We start from the raw sequence: 15,594 nt of genomic DNA, 5'->3' as shown, positions 1-15,594 counted from the left end.
AATCCACCTATCATGCCAAAAGCGGATACAAGTGACTTCACCCACTACAAAAGACAGATGCTTAGAAAAGCTCTCTCCCACCCTTCATTAATGCTTCTCCATAAACCACACCCATGAGTCCTCCTGCAAACTTTAATACTCCACCCCCCTTGACCCTCACAATATTTTGTGGAGATAACTCACCGCCAGAGATGGATAACTTCATGACCATATCTCCACAGCCATTTCCCTAATAAAGCTTGATTAAATGACAACACACTTCTTATCCCCAAATTACCCATCTCAATGGGTAAACACACATTTTCCCAAGCCACCAAAGGATATTTGAAACTCCCTTCATAAGACCCCAAAAGAAAATTCCTTTGAATACTTTCCAATCTAGCAACCACAATTTTAGGAATAGTCAAAAGAGATAAAAAGTACGTTGGAAGACTTGAGAGAGTACTCTTTAGTAACATCAACCTACCACCCTTAGATAGTAGAGACGTTTCCACCCAGATAGTTCTCCATTTTCTCCAAAATAGGATTCCTAATCGAAGCTGTCTTAAAAGAAGTTCCCAACGGCATTCCCAAATATTTCATAGACAAACTGCCCACTCTACATTGAAGAATATTAGCCTGTGCATCTAGATTATTCACCTCCCCAATAGGGACAATCTCACTTTTTCCAACATTGACCTTCAAACCCGTAAAAGCCTGAAAACAAGACAGCACCAATCTTATGGACAACAACTATTCCCTAGAGGCATCACAAAATAAGATAGTATCATCAACAAATAGCAGATGGGAAATACACACACCAACAGAGTTCACAGCTCCCACATGAAAACCCCGAATAAGATTACACTCCTCTGTCTTCTTCAAGAGTCTACTTAAAACCTCCATTATCAAGAGAAACAAAAGCGGGGATAGCGAATCCCCTTGTCTCAACCCACGAGAACTTCCAAAAAAACCTTCAAGGGATCCATTTACCAAGACTGAAAAACAGATAGAAGTAACACAAGCCTTAATCCATCCCCTCCATTTCAACCCAAAACCCATCCGGCCCAACAAATAAAACAAGGCCTCCCAGTTCGCATGGTCATAAACTTTTTCAATATCAAGCTTGCAAACCACACCCGGTATTCTGCTCTTCAACCTACTATCCAAGCATTCATTTGCGATAAGCACTGAATCCAGAATCTGCCTTCCGCCAACAAACGAAATTTTGAGTCTCAGAGATGAGATTATCCAAAACCACCCTCAACCTATTAGCCAACACCTTAGACAGCAGCTTGTACACGCCACCCACCAAACTGATGGGGCAAAAGTCCTTAATGTTAACGGCATTACACTTCTTAGGAATTAAACTAAGAATTGAAGCATTCATAGACCGTTCAAACACAGAGTGCCGATGAAAGTAATCAAAAAAATCAATGACATCTTTTTCCACAACACTCCAACATATGTGAAAAAAAGCCATGGTAAAACCATAAGGACCAAGAGTTTTATCACCCTCCATCTCCCTTAATACCTAGATGACTTCCTCCTTCGTGAACTCCTCTAAGGATAACCGCTCATCCTCTTCAATACATGCAAAATCTAACCTATCCATAGTAAGACGCCCCACCTCAGTTTCCTTATACAACCCCTGATAAAAGAGAACTAACTGAGAGCAAACATCAAACTCATCCTCATAAAGAACACCGTCCACCTCAATCCTTTTAATTTGATTAGCATTTCTATGTGAGTTTGCCAATCTATGAAAGAACCGAGTATTATTATCACCCTTCTTCACATACAAGGCCCGAGACTTTTGCCTCCAGGAAATCTCCTCAAGAGAAGCCAACTGTTCTGTCTCCTTTGAGTTGAAGGTGACAAATTTGTTCCTCTTTTGAAAGACCCACCAACTCCTCTCTCACATCTAAACCCATCAGCTCAGTCAGCAAGTTCTTCTTTCTAAAAGCCAAATCACCAAACTCCTCCCTGTTCCACTTTTTTAAATTTGCTTTCAGAGCCTTCAATTTTTGTGCCAAAATGAAACTTGGAGAGCTCACAAAACTGTACCCATCCCACCGTTGCTTAACTCTATCAACAAAACCCTCAACTTTCAACCATATATTTTCAAATTTAAAGGCACTTCGACCACGTCGAACAACACCAGCTTCCAACAAAAAAATGCAGTGGTCTAAACTAACACGAGGAAGCACCCGTTGGGATACATTCTCAAAGTGCTCCTCCCAATCAAGAGAAACCAAAGCCCTGTCAATTCTTGATATAGAGGGAAGACCAGAATCTCTAAACCAAGTGAAGGAGACCCCCTCTAAAGGTAAATCAACTAAAGAATTATTCTCTATAAAATTTGAGAATGCAAACATAGCAGGGCTAAAAGACTCACAGCCAAGCCTTTCACTTGGGTACCTGATAATATTGAAATCACCAACAAGACACCATGCCATGGGCCACCTGGCACACACCTATGATAACTCCTCCCACAAGGTAGACCGCTATCCATTGTCATTAGGGCCATACACACCTGTACAAGCCCAAATAAAGTCATCCACTACTCCTCTCAATAATACACTGACAGAAAACTGTCCAACAATTACATCCAACTTTTCAAAGGCCCTCTTATCCCAAATCAGCAAGACCCCTCCCGAGGTCTGCATAGCATCCAAAACAACCCAATCAATGAAAGGACTACCCCATAAACTCCGAACAAAAGCAACATCGATAGAAGATACTTTCGTTTCTTGAAAACATACAATATCATACTTCCACTCTTTTAGAAGATTCTTACAAACCTCTCTCTTCTGGGGATTGTTAAGCCCCCTTACATTCCAAGAAAGTAGTCGTAGAGTCATTTAAAACTACCAACAACCCCCACAGCAGTCGAAGAAGCTCTGCTCCTACTCCTAGGAGAGAGACCATCATAATTAACATAAGAAATAAGCCCCTTAAGCTCCCTGAGACCTCATGACCCTGAGTTTGCAAGTTGCTTAGACACCCCATCATCATTCACCTTGAGACATTCCTGTTCCAGAAGGCGAAACAGAGGCAAACATTGAGCTTCATGTTTCACAATAGGGAAACCCACCATTTTACAGAAATTATTCATCAACTGGGACACCCAATTCGAAGGTGGCCCAGACTCTATCACCTGTGTTCCCTCTACAGAATCCTTTTTTTTTATAGGTAATAAGAGTATTATTAAACAAACTGAAAAATAGAAGAAAGCAAATACAAGGTGTTCATGATGGTGAACACTAGGAAATGCAACAAACAAACAAACAGCATCAAGCAACACGAAAAAACTTAAAGTGCAATGCTAAGAGAAGGAATAAACTCCAAGATAGTGGAACAATCCGAAAAACCCCAACACCTAGACCAATCAAATAAAGTCTTCTGGCATAAGAGTCTTCTGTCATAGTTACCTCTACAAAATCCTGAACCAACAACACCTCACTGAAATCATTAGGTTCCCACCAAGACAGAGGTTCACATTCCAACACACAATTATCTCTCTCCACTGCCACAACCACTGTCATCCACCCCACTGGTCTCCCACAGTAGAAGGTGAAGCCCAGAATCTGTCTGAAATTCCCCAACAGAATACACTAACCTCTATTGCGTCGTATCATCATGAGGACTACTCTGTTCTTCTTCATGAGCTTCCCCTTCCCCAAACTCAGCTTCCACCCCATTACCCAAGTTTGAGAGAGGAGAAAATCTATTTTGAACCACCCATGGATGCCGACAAAGGATCAGCGGCACCTCTTTCAGAATCGGAGGCTCAATCGCTGCCATTGCCAAGCTAACCACCATATCACCTGTGAACCCAGAGTCTCGATTACCTAATCCATGAATTACCTTGGCATCGAAGCCCGTGCAACCAGACAATGATTGATTTCGCACCTGAATCACTAACGCTGGTGACTTCTCGGCATGAAATCCACCATCTGCTATGACGTCGACCACCCTCGGAAGCTCACCATGTTGACCCAACTCCTCATTCTGACTCAACGAAGCTTCGTGAAGGGCAGTGGACATCACAGCCATCATTGACATGCGGGCTTCTGGCGTTGGTGGGCTTGGGTCAGCTAACGAGGAGCTCTCACCCATTTCCATCCTAACTGGGCCTGTGAGCTCTAAGTTAGGGAAGCCCACCTGTTGGTCACAATTGGTGTCTAGGCCCACCACATCCTTATTTGAGCCCATGTGACCCATTTAAAATTTTTTACTCCCTCTTTATCGCTATCCCAAGAAATCCATCTCCTTCCTTTCACATCAACTTCCACAATTAAATCACTCCCTATCCAGCATGATCTCCTTATATCACTCCTCTTCCCATTTTCATTTGATTTTGAATTCAAACTGAATCTTACTGGGATACATTTCCTATTTTCTACAAGAATTTGCTCACCTAATTTTGTATCCACATTAATGCACTGCTCCCTCCTATCCTTTTCCTCCCACCACCATTGTATCAGGCTTGCCCACTGAAATATCCCCCACCTTAGCACTTATAAATTTCGGATTCATTGCCAACAACCCCCTTGATTGATTCTGCCTCTCCACAAACTCCCCCTGAAACATATTTTTATCCTTATCCTTGGTTGTAATATATTGTGACTGAGTCACAACCCTTGGCTGCACCTGACCCTTCAATGTCTCAACAAAAGACCAAGAGGGATGAAACCCCGACATTCTCTTTTATGGCTGAGACATTCTCCTCTATGGCTGGGACACAAATTTGGCCTGGCCTAAACCACCTAAAGCATATTGGTTAGGAAATAGTATTAATTTTACTTTCAAAATATTAGTCTGTTGAAATAGTTTTGCTATAGGAACTTTCTGCATGGGGGGGGTTCGTAGTTTCATCATTGAGTCCAAATTTTTTCAGTTAGTAGTAGAGGAAGGGGGCCGTTATTTCTTGTTAAGGATTTTTGAGAGGGGTAAATTCTTTATGAGATCTGTTTTTATGGGCAAGAATGCAGCACAATGGTTGATGTTTAACATTGAACACCTTGTCGTTGGGGAGAACTCCAAACAGTTTTTTACTTTTAGAGAAGGTGACACTGCTTTTACTCTTCAATGGAGCTCTAACTCCTCTGGTCAGTTCTTGCTGTTGACTGAACTCAAAGCTGGTGGGCCTAGGAGGTCGCTTATTATTCCGGAAGGCAAAGAGAGAAATGGTTGGAGGGCTTTTGGTCTGGAACTAAGAAAATTGTTGAACCCTTCTCATTATGCGGTGGGTGGAAAAGGTCTTCCTAAGTTCATTCCTCAAGTGCGGAGGCATAACTTGGAGGATCAATATTCTAGAACCTTTGCTGAAGTTGTGCAAGGTTTTCACGGAAGAACAGAGGTTAGAAAGAATCTAAAGCAACTAGGATTCACAGCTAAGGGGAAGGTTACTCAGTTAGGAGAGGAGAAAATGGAGTTGAATCTGAGAATTGCAGGGGCAAAAGCAGGGGTTTTTCCGGTGGGTAAGTCTGATAAGAAGGAGGTGGTGGGAGGGGTGAGGATGGAGCAAAGTATTAATGAGGTGGTAGAGGTAGGTGAGCAAAATCTGGCAGATAGGATACGTTTCCCAAGTCCAAGTCTGTGTTTGAATTCAAAAGATTATGAAAAGGGGAGGAGGAGTGAAGTTAGGAGATCTTGCTGGACAGGGAAAGGTCTTGTCGTGGAGGTTGATGTGACAGGGAGGAGGCGGGTTTTCTGGGTTAGAAAGAAAAGAGGAGATATGAAGATCAGAGGGGATGTACGGGCAGGAGATTGGAAATGCAATGAAGAAGCTTCTAAGACCCTTAAATGGGTTCCACGGGGTACAAACCAGGCTGCAATTAACCCAGCTTTGGGCCTAGGTACAAGCCCAGTGGTGACCGAAGCTGGTGTGGGCCACTTTCAGTCAGTTTTCTCAGGCCCAAGTCTTTTTGAAGTGGGTGAGACCTCTCTGACTGGAAAAGGATTATCAGCCCAGCCCCCGTGGACACTGGCGCACCCCAAGATCTTCTCCCAGTCTTTCGATCTCGAGCCAGTAGAGCCGGTCCAGTGCGCAGCAGTCCCGTTGGTGGCCGACGGCCCATTTTCCGCCGGTACCAGCTCCGACGAGTCTTGGTTACCTGGTACTAGCTCCGACGAGCCTTGGTTACCCAGTACCAGCTCCGACGAGCCTTGGTTACCCGGTACCAGCTCCGACGAGCCTCCGGTTATGGCCGATGGCTCCTCCGCTGCCGAAACTAGCGCCGTCGTGCCTTCGCTACCACCGGGCAAGGCCGCCGGAACCTTTTTCGTCAGAAATAGCTCCGATGATCCCATGGTGACACCGGGTAAGTCAATCAAGGGGTTTTCCCGGCCACCGGTTGAATGCTTTTTAGCTGATTTCTTCTTGAGCTTATACCGGGCTGGGCTTGTGGTATTGGGTAACAATGAGGGGGATAAAGGTGGCTGGGAGAGTTATGCCATTGTTAGGAAGGAAGCTATCCTTGATCTTGAGAAACCCAGTCTGGCAGTGATACCCTCAAAGACAGTGAGTGTTGTCCCTGGGGTGAGTGCTTTGGCAGTGGAAGGTTTGATTAGTCCAGACATGGGTTTGGGAGGAGAGGAAAGTTTATCTATACCTCTGTTGTCTAACACTCCCTTTGGATTACCTTCGTCAGCTGTATTGAATTGTGGTAATGAGACTGTGGAGTGTGAGAATATGTTGGATATTTCTAGATGGGTAAAGAACAGGCTCCCTAGTTTCAGTAAATTGGTGGGGCTGCCTTTGAGCCAACATGAGGATTTATGCATTGCTTTGTTACAAAAGATTGAGAGGGAGACGGAGGCTGCCAAAGTGTTGAACAGGAAGGTAACAGCTTCTAGAAAAGTTGTCATCTACAAGGATAAGGGGAAGAGAGAGCTGAGGAATTTGCAATCTTCGGTTAATTATGATGGCAGGTAGTGTGCTGGCTGCTGAGCTAATTTATCAGTTGGGGAATTTATGTCTTTATGAATTTAAAAATTCTTTCTTGGAATGTTAGGGGTCTGAATGACTTTCGGAAACGTTCAATAGTGAAAAATTTATTGCGTGAGTGGAAGTGTGATGTAATCTGCCTTCAAGAAACTAAGCTTTCTGGTCTGGACAGACAGATGGTTGGCAGCCTGTGGAGTTGTCCTTTTGTGGATTGGGTGGCTTTAGATGCAGTCCAGACGGCCGGTGGGGTGTTGTTGATGTGGGATAGTAGGGTTTTAGAGAGGTTGGAGGTTTTGGTGGGTTCTTTTTCTGTGTCTGTTCGGTGGCAAGGGTTGGGAGACGGCTTCATTTGGGCGTGTTCTGGGGTCTTAGCCCAGTTGATAACAATGCGAGGGGGCTAATGTGGGACGAGTTGGTAGGTGTTCACCATTTCTGGAACGTCCCTTGGTGTTGTATCGGGGATTTTAATATTGTTCGTTTCCCTAGTGAACGGTTGGGAAATTCTCGTCTTACTCCGGCGATGGAATTGTTTTCAGAGTTCATTGAGGATCTTAATTTGATAGACTTGCCTTTGGAGGGAGGGAGCTATACTTGGTCTAGCGGATCAAATCAGCCGTCGATGTCTAGGCTAGACAGAATTTTGGTGTCTCCCGATTGGGAGGAACATTATCCGGATGTGATTCAACGGATTCTACCTCGCCCTATTTCAGATCATTTCCCAATTCTGGTGGAGATAGGGGGAATGGCGAGGGGGAAAAGCCCTTTTAGGTTTGAGAATATGTGGCTAAAGACGGAAGGGTTTACTGATAGAGTGCATTCTTGGTGGAATCGGCATTCTTTCTCAGGTACTCCTAGTTTTGTGTTTGCCAAAAAGCTGAAGGCTTTGAAAGAAGACATCGTTCGTGGAATCGGTTGGAGTTTGGTCATGTCGGACGCAAAAAGACTCAACTATTAGAGGCTTTGAAGTTATTAGATGCCAAGGAAGGGGAGTTTGGCCTCTCTGATGCAGAGACATGTGAGAGAGTTGCGGTGAGATCTGAAGTTGAGAAACTTCTCTCCTTGGAGGAAATCTCTTGGAGACAGAAATCAAGGATGCTATGGATTAGGGAAGGAGATAATAATACGAAATTCTTCCATAAGGTGGCTAATTCCCGTAGAAGGTTTAATCATCTGAGTTTTTTGGAGGTGGATGGGGTGATTTATGAGGAGGAATCCGAGGTGGCTGCCCAAGTAGTAAATTTTTATAAAAATTTGTATCAGGAGACAGAGGAGTGGAGGCCTTTTGTGGAAGGTTTGGAATTTGATCAGATAGATGGGTCGGAGAGGGGTTGGCTTGAAAGGAGATTTGAGAAGAAGGAGATTCTTCTAGCTGTTAATGAGCTGGCTGGAGATAAAGCTCCAGGTCCAGATGGTTTTTCTATGGCTTTTTTCCATCATTGTTGGAGAGTGGTGGAAAGTGATGTTCTAGCAGTTTTTGAGGAGTTCTATCATCATAGTAAGTTTGAGAAATCTTTGAACGCTACCTTTTTAGCCCTTATTCCTAAGAAGAATGATGCTTCTAATATTCGAGATTTCAGGCCTATTAGCTTGGTGGGGAGCTTGTACAAGATCTTGTCTAAGGTTTTGGCAAATCGATTGAAACGGGTTTTAGATCAATTGATTTCTGAGTCTCAGAATAGTTTTGTGGGAGGTAGACAGATTCTTGACTCAGTTCTTATTGCCAATGAGTGTGTTGACAGTCGAGTAAAGAGTAAGATCCCGGGGGTGATTTGTAAGCTAGACATTGAGAAAGCTTACGATCATGTGAATTGGGAGGCCCTTCTAGATCTTTTGAAGAGAATGGGCTTTGGCGAGAAGTGGTGTAGATGGATTCGCACTTGTATTTCTACTGTCCAATTTTCTATTTTGATTAATGGGGCTCCAGCTGATTTTTTTGGGAGTTCGAGGGGATTGAGACAAGGAGACCCGCTTTCTCCAATGTTGTTTTTGGTCATGATGGAGGTCTTAAGTAGGATGTTGAAAAAAGTTGAAGGTGCTGGCTTGATCAGGGGTTTTAAGGGTGATGGGAGACGGGGTGAAGGGGAATGTGTGTCGCATCTTTTATTTGCGGATGATACTATCTTATTCTGTGATGCGGAAATAGAGCAGATCCTTCATGTGCGGATGCTTCTCCTTTGTTTTCAGGCTGTGACAGGTTTGAAGGTTAATGTCTTGAAGAGTGAGATGATTCCAATAGGGGAGGTGAATAATGTCCATACCTTGGCAGAGATTCTTGGTTGTCGGATTGGGTCTTTGCCTATGACCTACCTTGGTATGCCGTTGGGGGCTTCCCATAAGTCCCCTTCTATTTGGAATCCTATCTTGGAGAAAATTAATAGGAAGTTGGCCGGGTGGAAGAAGTTGTATTTTTCAAAAGGAGGTAGACTGACACTTCTTAAGAGTACGCTCTCTAGTCTTCCTACTTATTATTTATCTCTTTTTACTATCCCCTCGCATGTGGCTAATAAGATTGAGAAGATCCAGAGGGACTTTTTGTGGGGGGATTCGAAGGTTCATTTGGTGGGGTGGGATAAGGTGTGTGCTCCTAAGGCTAATGGAGGTTTGGGGATAAGGAAGTTAACTACTTTTAATAGAGCCTTATTAGGAAAATGGTTATGGCGGTTTGGGGTTGAGGAGTCTCGTCTTTGGAGGAGGGTCGTAGCTTTGAAGTTTGGGGTAGAGTGGGGGGGTTGGTCTTCCAAGCTAGGCAGGGGTGTTCATAGATGTGGTCTATGGAGAAGTATCCGAAAAGGATGGGAGGTTTTTAGCAAATATATCCGGTTTGAGGTAGGGGCAGGGAATAGAGTGAAGTTTTGGACAGATCAGTGGTGTGGGGACTTACCACTCCACCTATCCTTCCCGGTAGTGTATGGGATTGCCACTAATAGAGAGGCTTTTGTGGCTTCGTCTCTCGAACGGTTGGGGACCGAGGCTCGAAGAAGCTGGAAGGTTCTTTTACTTAGGGATCCTAATGATTGGGAGACGGGAGATGTGGTTGATTTCCTTCACACCTTGGCTTCTAGTTTACCTCAATCTGAGCAAGGTGACCGTATGATATGGAAATTGTCGAAGAAAGGAGATTTTAACATCCGCTCGTTCTACGATAGGCTTCGAAGCCCCCTGCCTATTATCTTTCCTTGGAAAGGTATTTGGAAGGTTAAGGCTCCTACGCACGTCTCGTTCTTTGTTTGGACTGCTTCTTGGGAGAAGATTCTTACAGGGGACATTCTGCGATGTAGAGGCTTTGATTTTGTTGACTGGTGCGTTATGTGTCGTTGTAATGGGGAGACGGTGAATCATTTGCTTCTCCATTGTGGAAAAGCTTATCAGTTGTGGAGCTTGGTGTTTAGATCCTTTGGGATTTCTTGGGTCATGCCTAGATCGGTTGCAGATATGCTTTTCGGTTGGTGGAATTGGTTTGGAAAGCACTCTTCTAGCATTTGGAATTTAGCTCCGTTGTGCCTAATGTGGTGTATTTGGAGGGAGCGAAATTGGCGGACTTTTGAGGACAGGGACAAATCCGATGACCAATTGCTTGCTTATTTTTGTGGTTCTCTATTTGATTGGTCTAGGGCTTGGGGACTCACCTCTAGTGACTCTCTCCCTTTGTTCCTTAGTTCTCTCCTTTGTAATTAGCTCTTTGTTGTTTTCCGTTTGTTTTCTTGTCTTTTTCTTCTTCTTTTTGTTTCTTTCTCTGTACTCTTTGCCCTACCTTATGTTTTCATGGGGTAGTTTCTTGAATATACATCTTTCTTATTTATCAAAAAAAATATTGGTTAGGTTCCAACATCTTCCTCAGTTCAAGCCCAAAGACCTTCCAACCATTTTGTGTTTTGCCTCCAGGAATTATGACATATCTTCTATGCCCGCCAACTTTGAGTTCAGACACTAGAAGGAACTGACCAAAGGAGTTTGATCCCCACTGCAAAGTGTACAAGGTATCTCCTTCCCTAAGTGTAAAAAACTGTTTGGGATTGATTCCAACCACCGTGTGTTCTATATTCTTCATCAACCATAACGCAGCATTCTTGCCCATGAATACTGACTTCATGAAGTGTTTGCCTCGTTCAAAAATACGTAAGGAGAAAAATTTCCTCCTTCCTCAACCACCAATTGAAAAAGCTTAAATTCATTGAAAAAACTACGAATTCCACCCATTGAAAAAGCTTAAAGTTCTATGCCTAACTCTGTTGCACCCTTCCCCAATTCAAGTAAAACTTATACAAAGCTTACCCAGAGAAATTTGCATCTTATTTGTCATAAATAGGTGTGGTTTTGAGACTTTGTTAGCAAAGGCATCCAACAGATCTTCCAACCTCCTATATAAAGTCCACCAGAGAAGTTAAGCCAGAAGCAAAAGAACAAGCAAGAGAGAGGAGAGACTAATTGATGAAGCCCTAAACCTTTTTTTACCCCTCTCTCTCTCTCTCTCTCTGTGTGTGTTAACCTAATTTTTTATATTTCACAACTCAACTTGGTATCACAACATCCTGATCCAACCCTAGAATGTACTATAACAATCTACAGATTTCTTTTTTTTCAAATGACAGGATGTACCTATGACTATTTATAATCATGTAATGATGTAGCCAAAGATTATAGACTTCACAAACTCACACACGTGCTCACCATACACTCACACCTAGGAAGCACGGGTGCAGATTCGGGTTCGGATGTGGATGTGGATGCAGGTGCGATGCGAGCAGCGACACGGCAATTTTTGAAAAAGTAGGACACAAGTGCGACGAGATACGTTTATTAATTAAATATTAAATATATTTTTATTTTTATTTTCTATATATTGCTAAGCATTTTTTTTTCCATATAATGGTAAACATATATCAATTTAAGAGCAAAAGTAGATAATAAAGTGAGAATTGAGATGATTTTAGGGTTGTTTCCTTTAAAGTCTGCCAACAAAACAGTGTGTTTCTGGTGTGTTTTGATCTAATCTTTTACATTTTTTTTTAATAAGTATTTTGGCCCATATCGAACCGTATCAGCCCATATCGGTCCGAATCGGGTCCTGTTTCAGACTGTTTCAGATCAAATTGGACCGTATCAGACAGAATCAGACATAATTAGGCCGCATCAAAAAATAAATAAAAATCGTCCACAGACACGCATGCAGCTGCGTCCACATGAATCCAACTTGGGTGCACCAGCCAAATCGGCACACCCATGCTTCCTTGACACACACTCACAAAAATAAAATATAAACCCACCTAAAGGCCAGTTTGGATTGAGAGGGAGTAGAGTAGAGTTGGCCGGAAATTAGGCATTTTCCCACACTTTTGGAGGTACATCAACTAATTAATTAGACTTATAAGCTAGCAATTTAATATTAATATACTTCTACAAAATATGGGGTATATGCACTTGTGAACCATCATAAGCAAAACATAACCACAAGTTCCCAATCACAAACAAAATTGATTACATAGAGAGATGTACCAATAACATTAATTCTTTTTATTACGAACATTCCACACTTTATAGGTATCTGCACATATTGATTAAACTTTTCTATAAGTAAACAATGCAAAAAGGGGCACAACCCTAGTACATAGGAGAATACAAGGAAGAACCCAAAAAAAGGATTTAAAAAATATGAAAAAATTATCTAAAATTCATATCAGCTAGGAATTCAATAAAAGTATTAGACTTAAAAGGATTAGAAATCGACGTCCACTCATAAAGAGAAAGTATGTGCACCTTATTATCCATCATAAGCAAAACATAACCACAAGTGCCCAATCCTAGACAAAACTCATTACAGACAAAGATCTACTAGAAACATTGATTATTTTCTATCACGCTTGTTTGATTTATACCTTCTTCTTTTTTTTCTATCATGCTTGTTGGACTTCATTTAACCAAGTCCCATACATATTAAAAGAATTACAACTTATTGACATTTAGAATCTTCAGAGGAACAGCTCACTAAGTCAGCACTCATTTAGGTATCTATTTTTGCAAAAACTTCAACAAATTTTAATGGCTGTGCACTATTATAAAAGTAATAATTGGATATGGAGTTTACTAATTTTAAACAAATCCAACCTTCTAAAAAATAGATAAACTTACCAACAGTGATGTCACAGCCACCAAAAAACTCTCCTTCAATGTAAAGTTGAGGAAAGGTAGGCCAGTTGGAATACTGTTTTAATCCTTGACGTAGTGTTTCATTTTCTAGAATGTTGATTGTTTCAAAAGGTACGTTAAAAGACCTCAATATCTGCACAACAGTGTTCGAAAATCCACATTGTGGAAAATCCTTAGTTCCTTTCATAAAAAGAACCACTTTGTGCGAAGTAACAACTTTATCCAATGTATTCTTCAGCTCAGGAGTTAAGACTGCAAACACACACACAAATAAAGAAAGAAGGAGAGGTTTTTCAGCATCTTAACGTCTCAAAGCAAGATGTTAGAACTGCACAAAAGAATTAATTGCACGTATGTATCTTTTTTCTTTGGAAATTATTATTATTTTTTTATAAAGAAAAAATAAAGGGATTTTAAGATAATGACCATATCTACTTGATCTTTCAGTATCATAATACAAGTTGCACAAAATGAAAAAGAAAAGACCATGTCAAGGTTTTCTTCTCTTTCAGTAACAAAGACACTTAAAGATTTTTTATCAAAGTCAAGTGTGCAAAAGCTCAACCCAAGTATTTTAGTTTTTGCTAAGAGCCATAGAGATTTCTTTTCTATCTGCCTGGACACTTCTTGCTAAGGGAGGCCATAGTTGGTACACTCAAGACACTAATGAACCCAAGCAGGAAGGCGATCCTTTCACATATGATTACCACTTGGGAGACCTGTACTATTTTCCTTCATTATAACTATGGGACCGACAGTACAATTTGTCATTCCAAGTACAGCAACCCTAGATTCCCACTCCAGTTTTGCTTTATCTTTTAAATTAACAATAGATCTATCAAAAGAATGTGAGAGGGAATTGCCCAAGTACACAAAACTTATAAAAGAGAGACACTGGAGAAATCGAGTCCTAAGATAGAATCATCTCTAGGGAACTTCTTCTTTTTTTAGGCTTAAATGCATTGCAGATACAAGCTCCATGAAATCACGATTGAATTTATAAGTGAAATATACGCTACATTTTTTAAATACAGAAGACAAGGTAACAAAGTGCCCCGTGAAACTAAATGAAATTCAATAATATGCGCAACAAATCAAACCACAAGGTTGAATAACAATTTCTTTTCTTTTTTTAATATAAAGGTTGAATAACATGTTTGAAACAGAATAATTATCAACAAGTAGATGTTAACAACAGAGCTTCATATCAACTATAATAAGGAAAAAAAAAAAAAATTGCTTCTAAAGCGAACTGAAATATTACTAGGCTCTTGAAAAATCCTAAAACTCAAGTCGAAAAAGTTGGAAATTGAATATCACAAAATTCATAAACACGACAACCATGATAGATGATACCCATCAACCTTCTCTTCAAATTTTTGTAAACCCACTATAACCCATGCATCTAAAACCATATCCCATTAAAATTAAAAGTTATTTACTCAAATCAGATTACACCCATCAGAGAAAACTCAGAGGAAGAAATGACAAATCCTAAAACCCAGTTCAAAAAAGTTGAAAAATTGAACATCACAAAATCACAAACACAAATAGACAACCATGATAGATGATACCCATCAATCTTTTTCTTCAAATTTTTGTAAGCCAATTATAAACCCATGCACTTCAAACCACATCCCATTAAAAATTAAAGGTTATTTACTCAAATCAGATTACAGCCATCAAAGAAAACTCATCAGGATCCAGAATTACAAAAACCAGAGATGAAGAAAAAGAAGAAGGATGAACGAGTAGAATGGAATACCTGAGAAGCAACGAATGGAGGCAAGCCTTGTAGAGCTTGAGCCATTAAGGATGGTTCTGGAAGAAAAAGAAGAAGAAGAAGAAGTAAATGTAAGAGGGCGGGTGGGGCAGTGGAGGAGTGTAGAATGGGTATTGGTGGATGTAGTTTTGGTCACTGAACTAACGGGGAAAGATGATGCTATTGCTGCTGTCGTCTCAAAGCCAATTACGCAAGACATCATTCCTTCCTCCTCCACTTCTCCGAACTCTAGAGAGAGAAAGAGAGACACAAAATGCTTGCGGTTTTGTTTGTTCTACACGTGGGGGTGGTAATGTTTAGTACCATGTAGCCAAGTACCATGTACCAACTGCTTCGAGTTGTAGCTCAATTGGTTATCAATCATTTGCAAAATTGACATTAATTAAAGGGTAAGTATGTCCGGTCCCAAGATTTTTCAAAACTTTTTAAAACTAGCTAACTTTATAGACTAAGTTGAATTTAGGGGCTAAATTGATTGATTTTGAAAAGTTTTGGACCTAGGTAGCATTAGTCCAAATGAGTGTAAACTCTATTTTACCCTTTGTTGATTCCTATTTTTGCTAATCCATGCCCAAAGGTCTGATGAGGAGAAAAGCCCAAGTTGGCCCAAGAAATGAGTTTAGGCATGGTCAAAGAAAAGGCAATTGGGCCGTACTCCAAGAGCCCAAAAAGGAAGAAAACACACAAACATGGCCCAAGCAATGGGCCCAAAAGCAAAAGTATCTCTCGAAAA

The 15,594-nt window shown here is 41.3% G+C and overlaps 1 protein-coding gene across 3 annotated transcripts in view; it reads right to left on the bottom strand.

Moving 5' to 3' along the window:
* The window catches only part of LOC126690912 (monothiol glutaredoxin-S7, chloroplastic), a 29,229-nt gene extending 14,069 nt beyond the window's left edge, over positions 1-15,160 (bottom strand). For 2 of the 3 annotated variants that reach the window (XR_007644776.1, XR_007644774.1), the window contains exons 1-2: positions 14,844-15,160; positions 13,061-13,330 (exon numbers count right to left, since the gene is read on the bottom strand). Coding sequence is in view for 1 of the 3 variants with exons in the window: in XM_050386024.1 (XP_050241981.1) it covers positions 13,061-13,330; positions 14,844-15,063 (490 nt within the window). In the remaining 2 variants the exon portion in view is untranslated. The remainder of the gene's footprint in view (positions 1-13,060; positions 13,331-14,843) is intronic. The other variant, XM_050386024.1, reaches the window with a different exon arrangement.
* Positions 15,161-15,594: the final 434 nt, after the last annotated feature.

The sequence above is a fragment of the Quercus robur genome, chromosome 1, assembly GCF_932294415.1.
Source record: "Quercus robur chromosome 1, dhQueRobu3.1, whole genome shotgun sequence".
Lineage (NCBI taxonomy): Eukaryota > Viridiplantae > Streptophyta > Magnoliopsida > Fagales > Fagaceae > Quercus > Quercus robur.
This window is presented reverse-complemented; position numbering and strand designations above follow the sequence as displayed.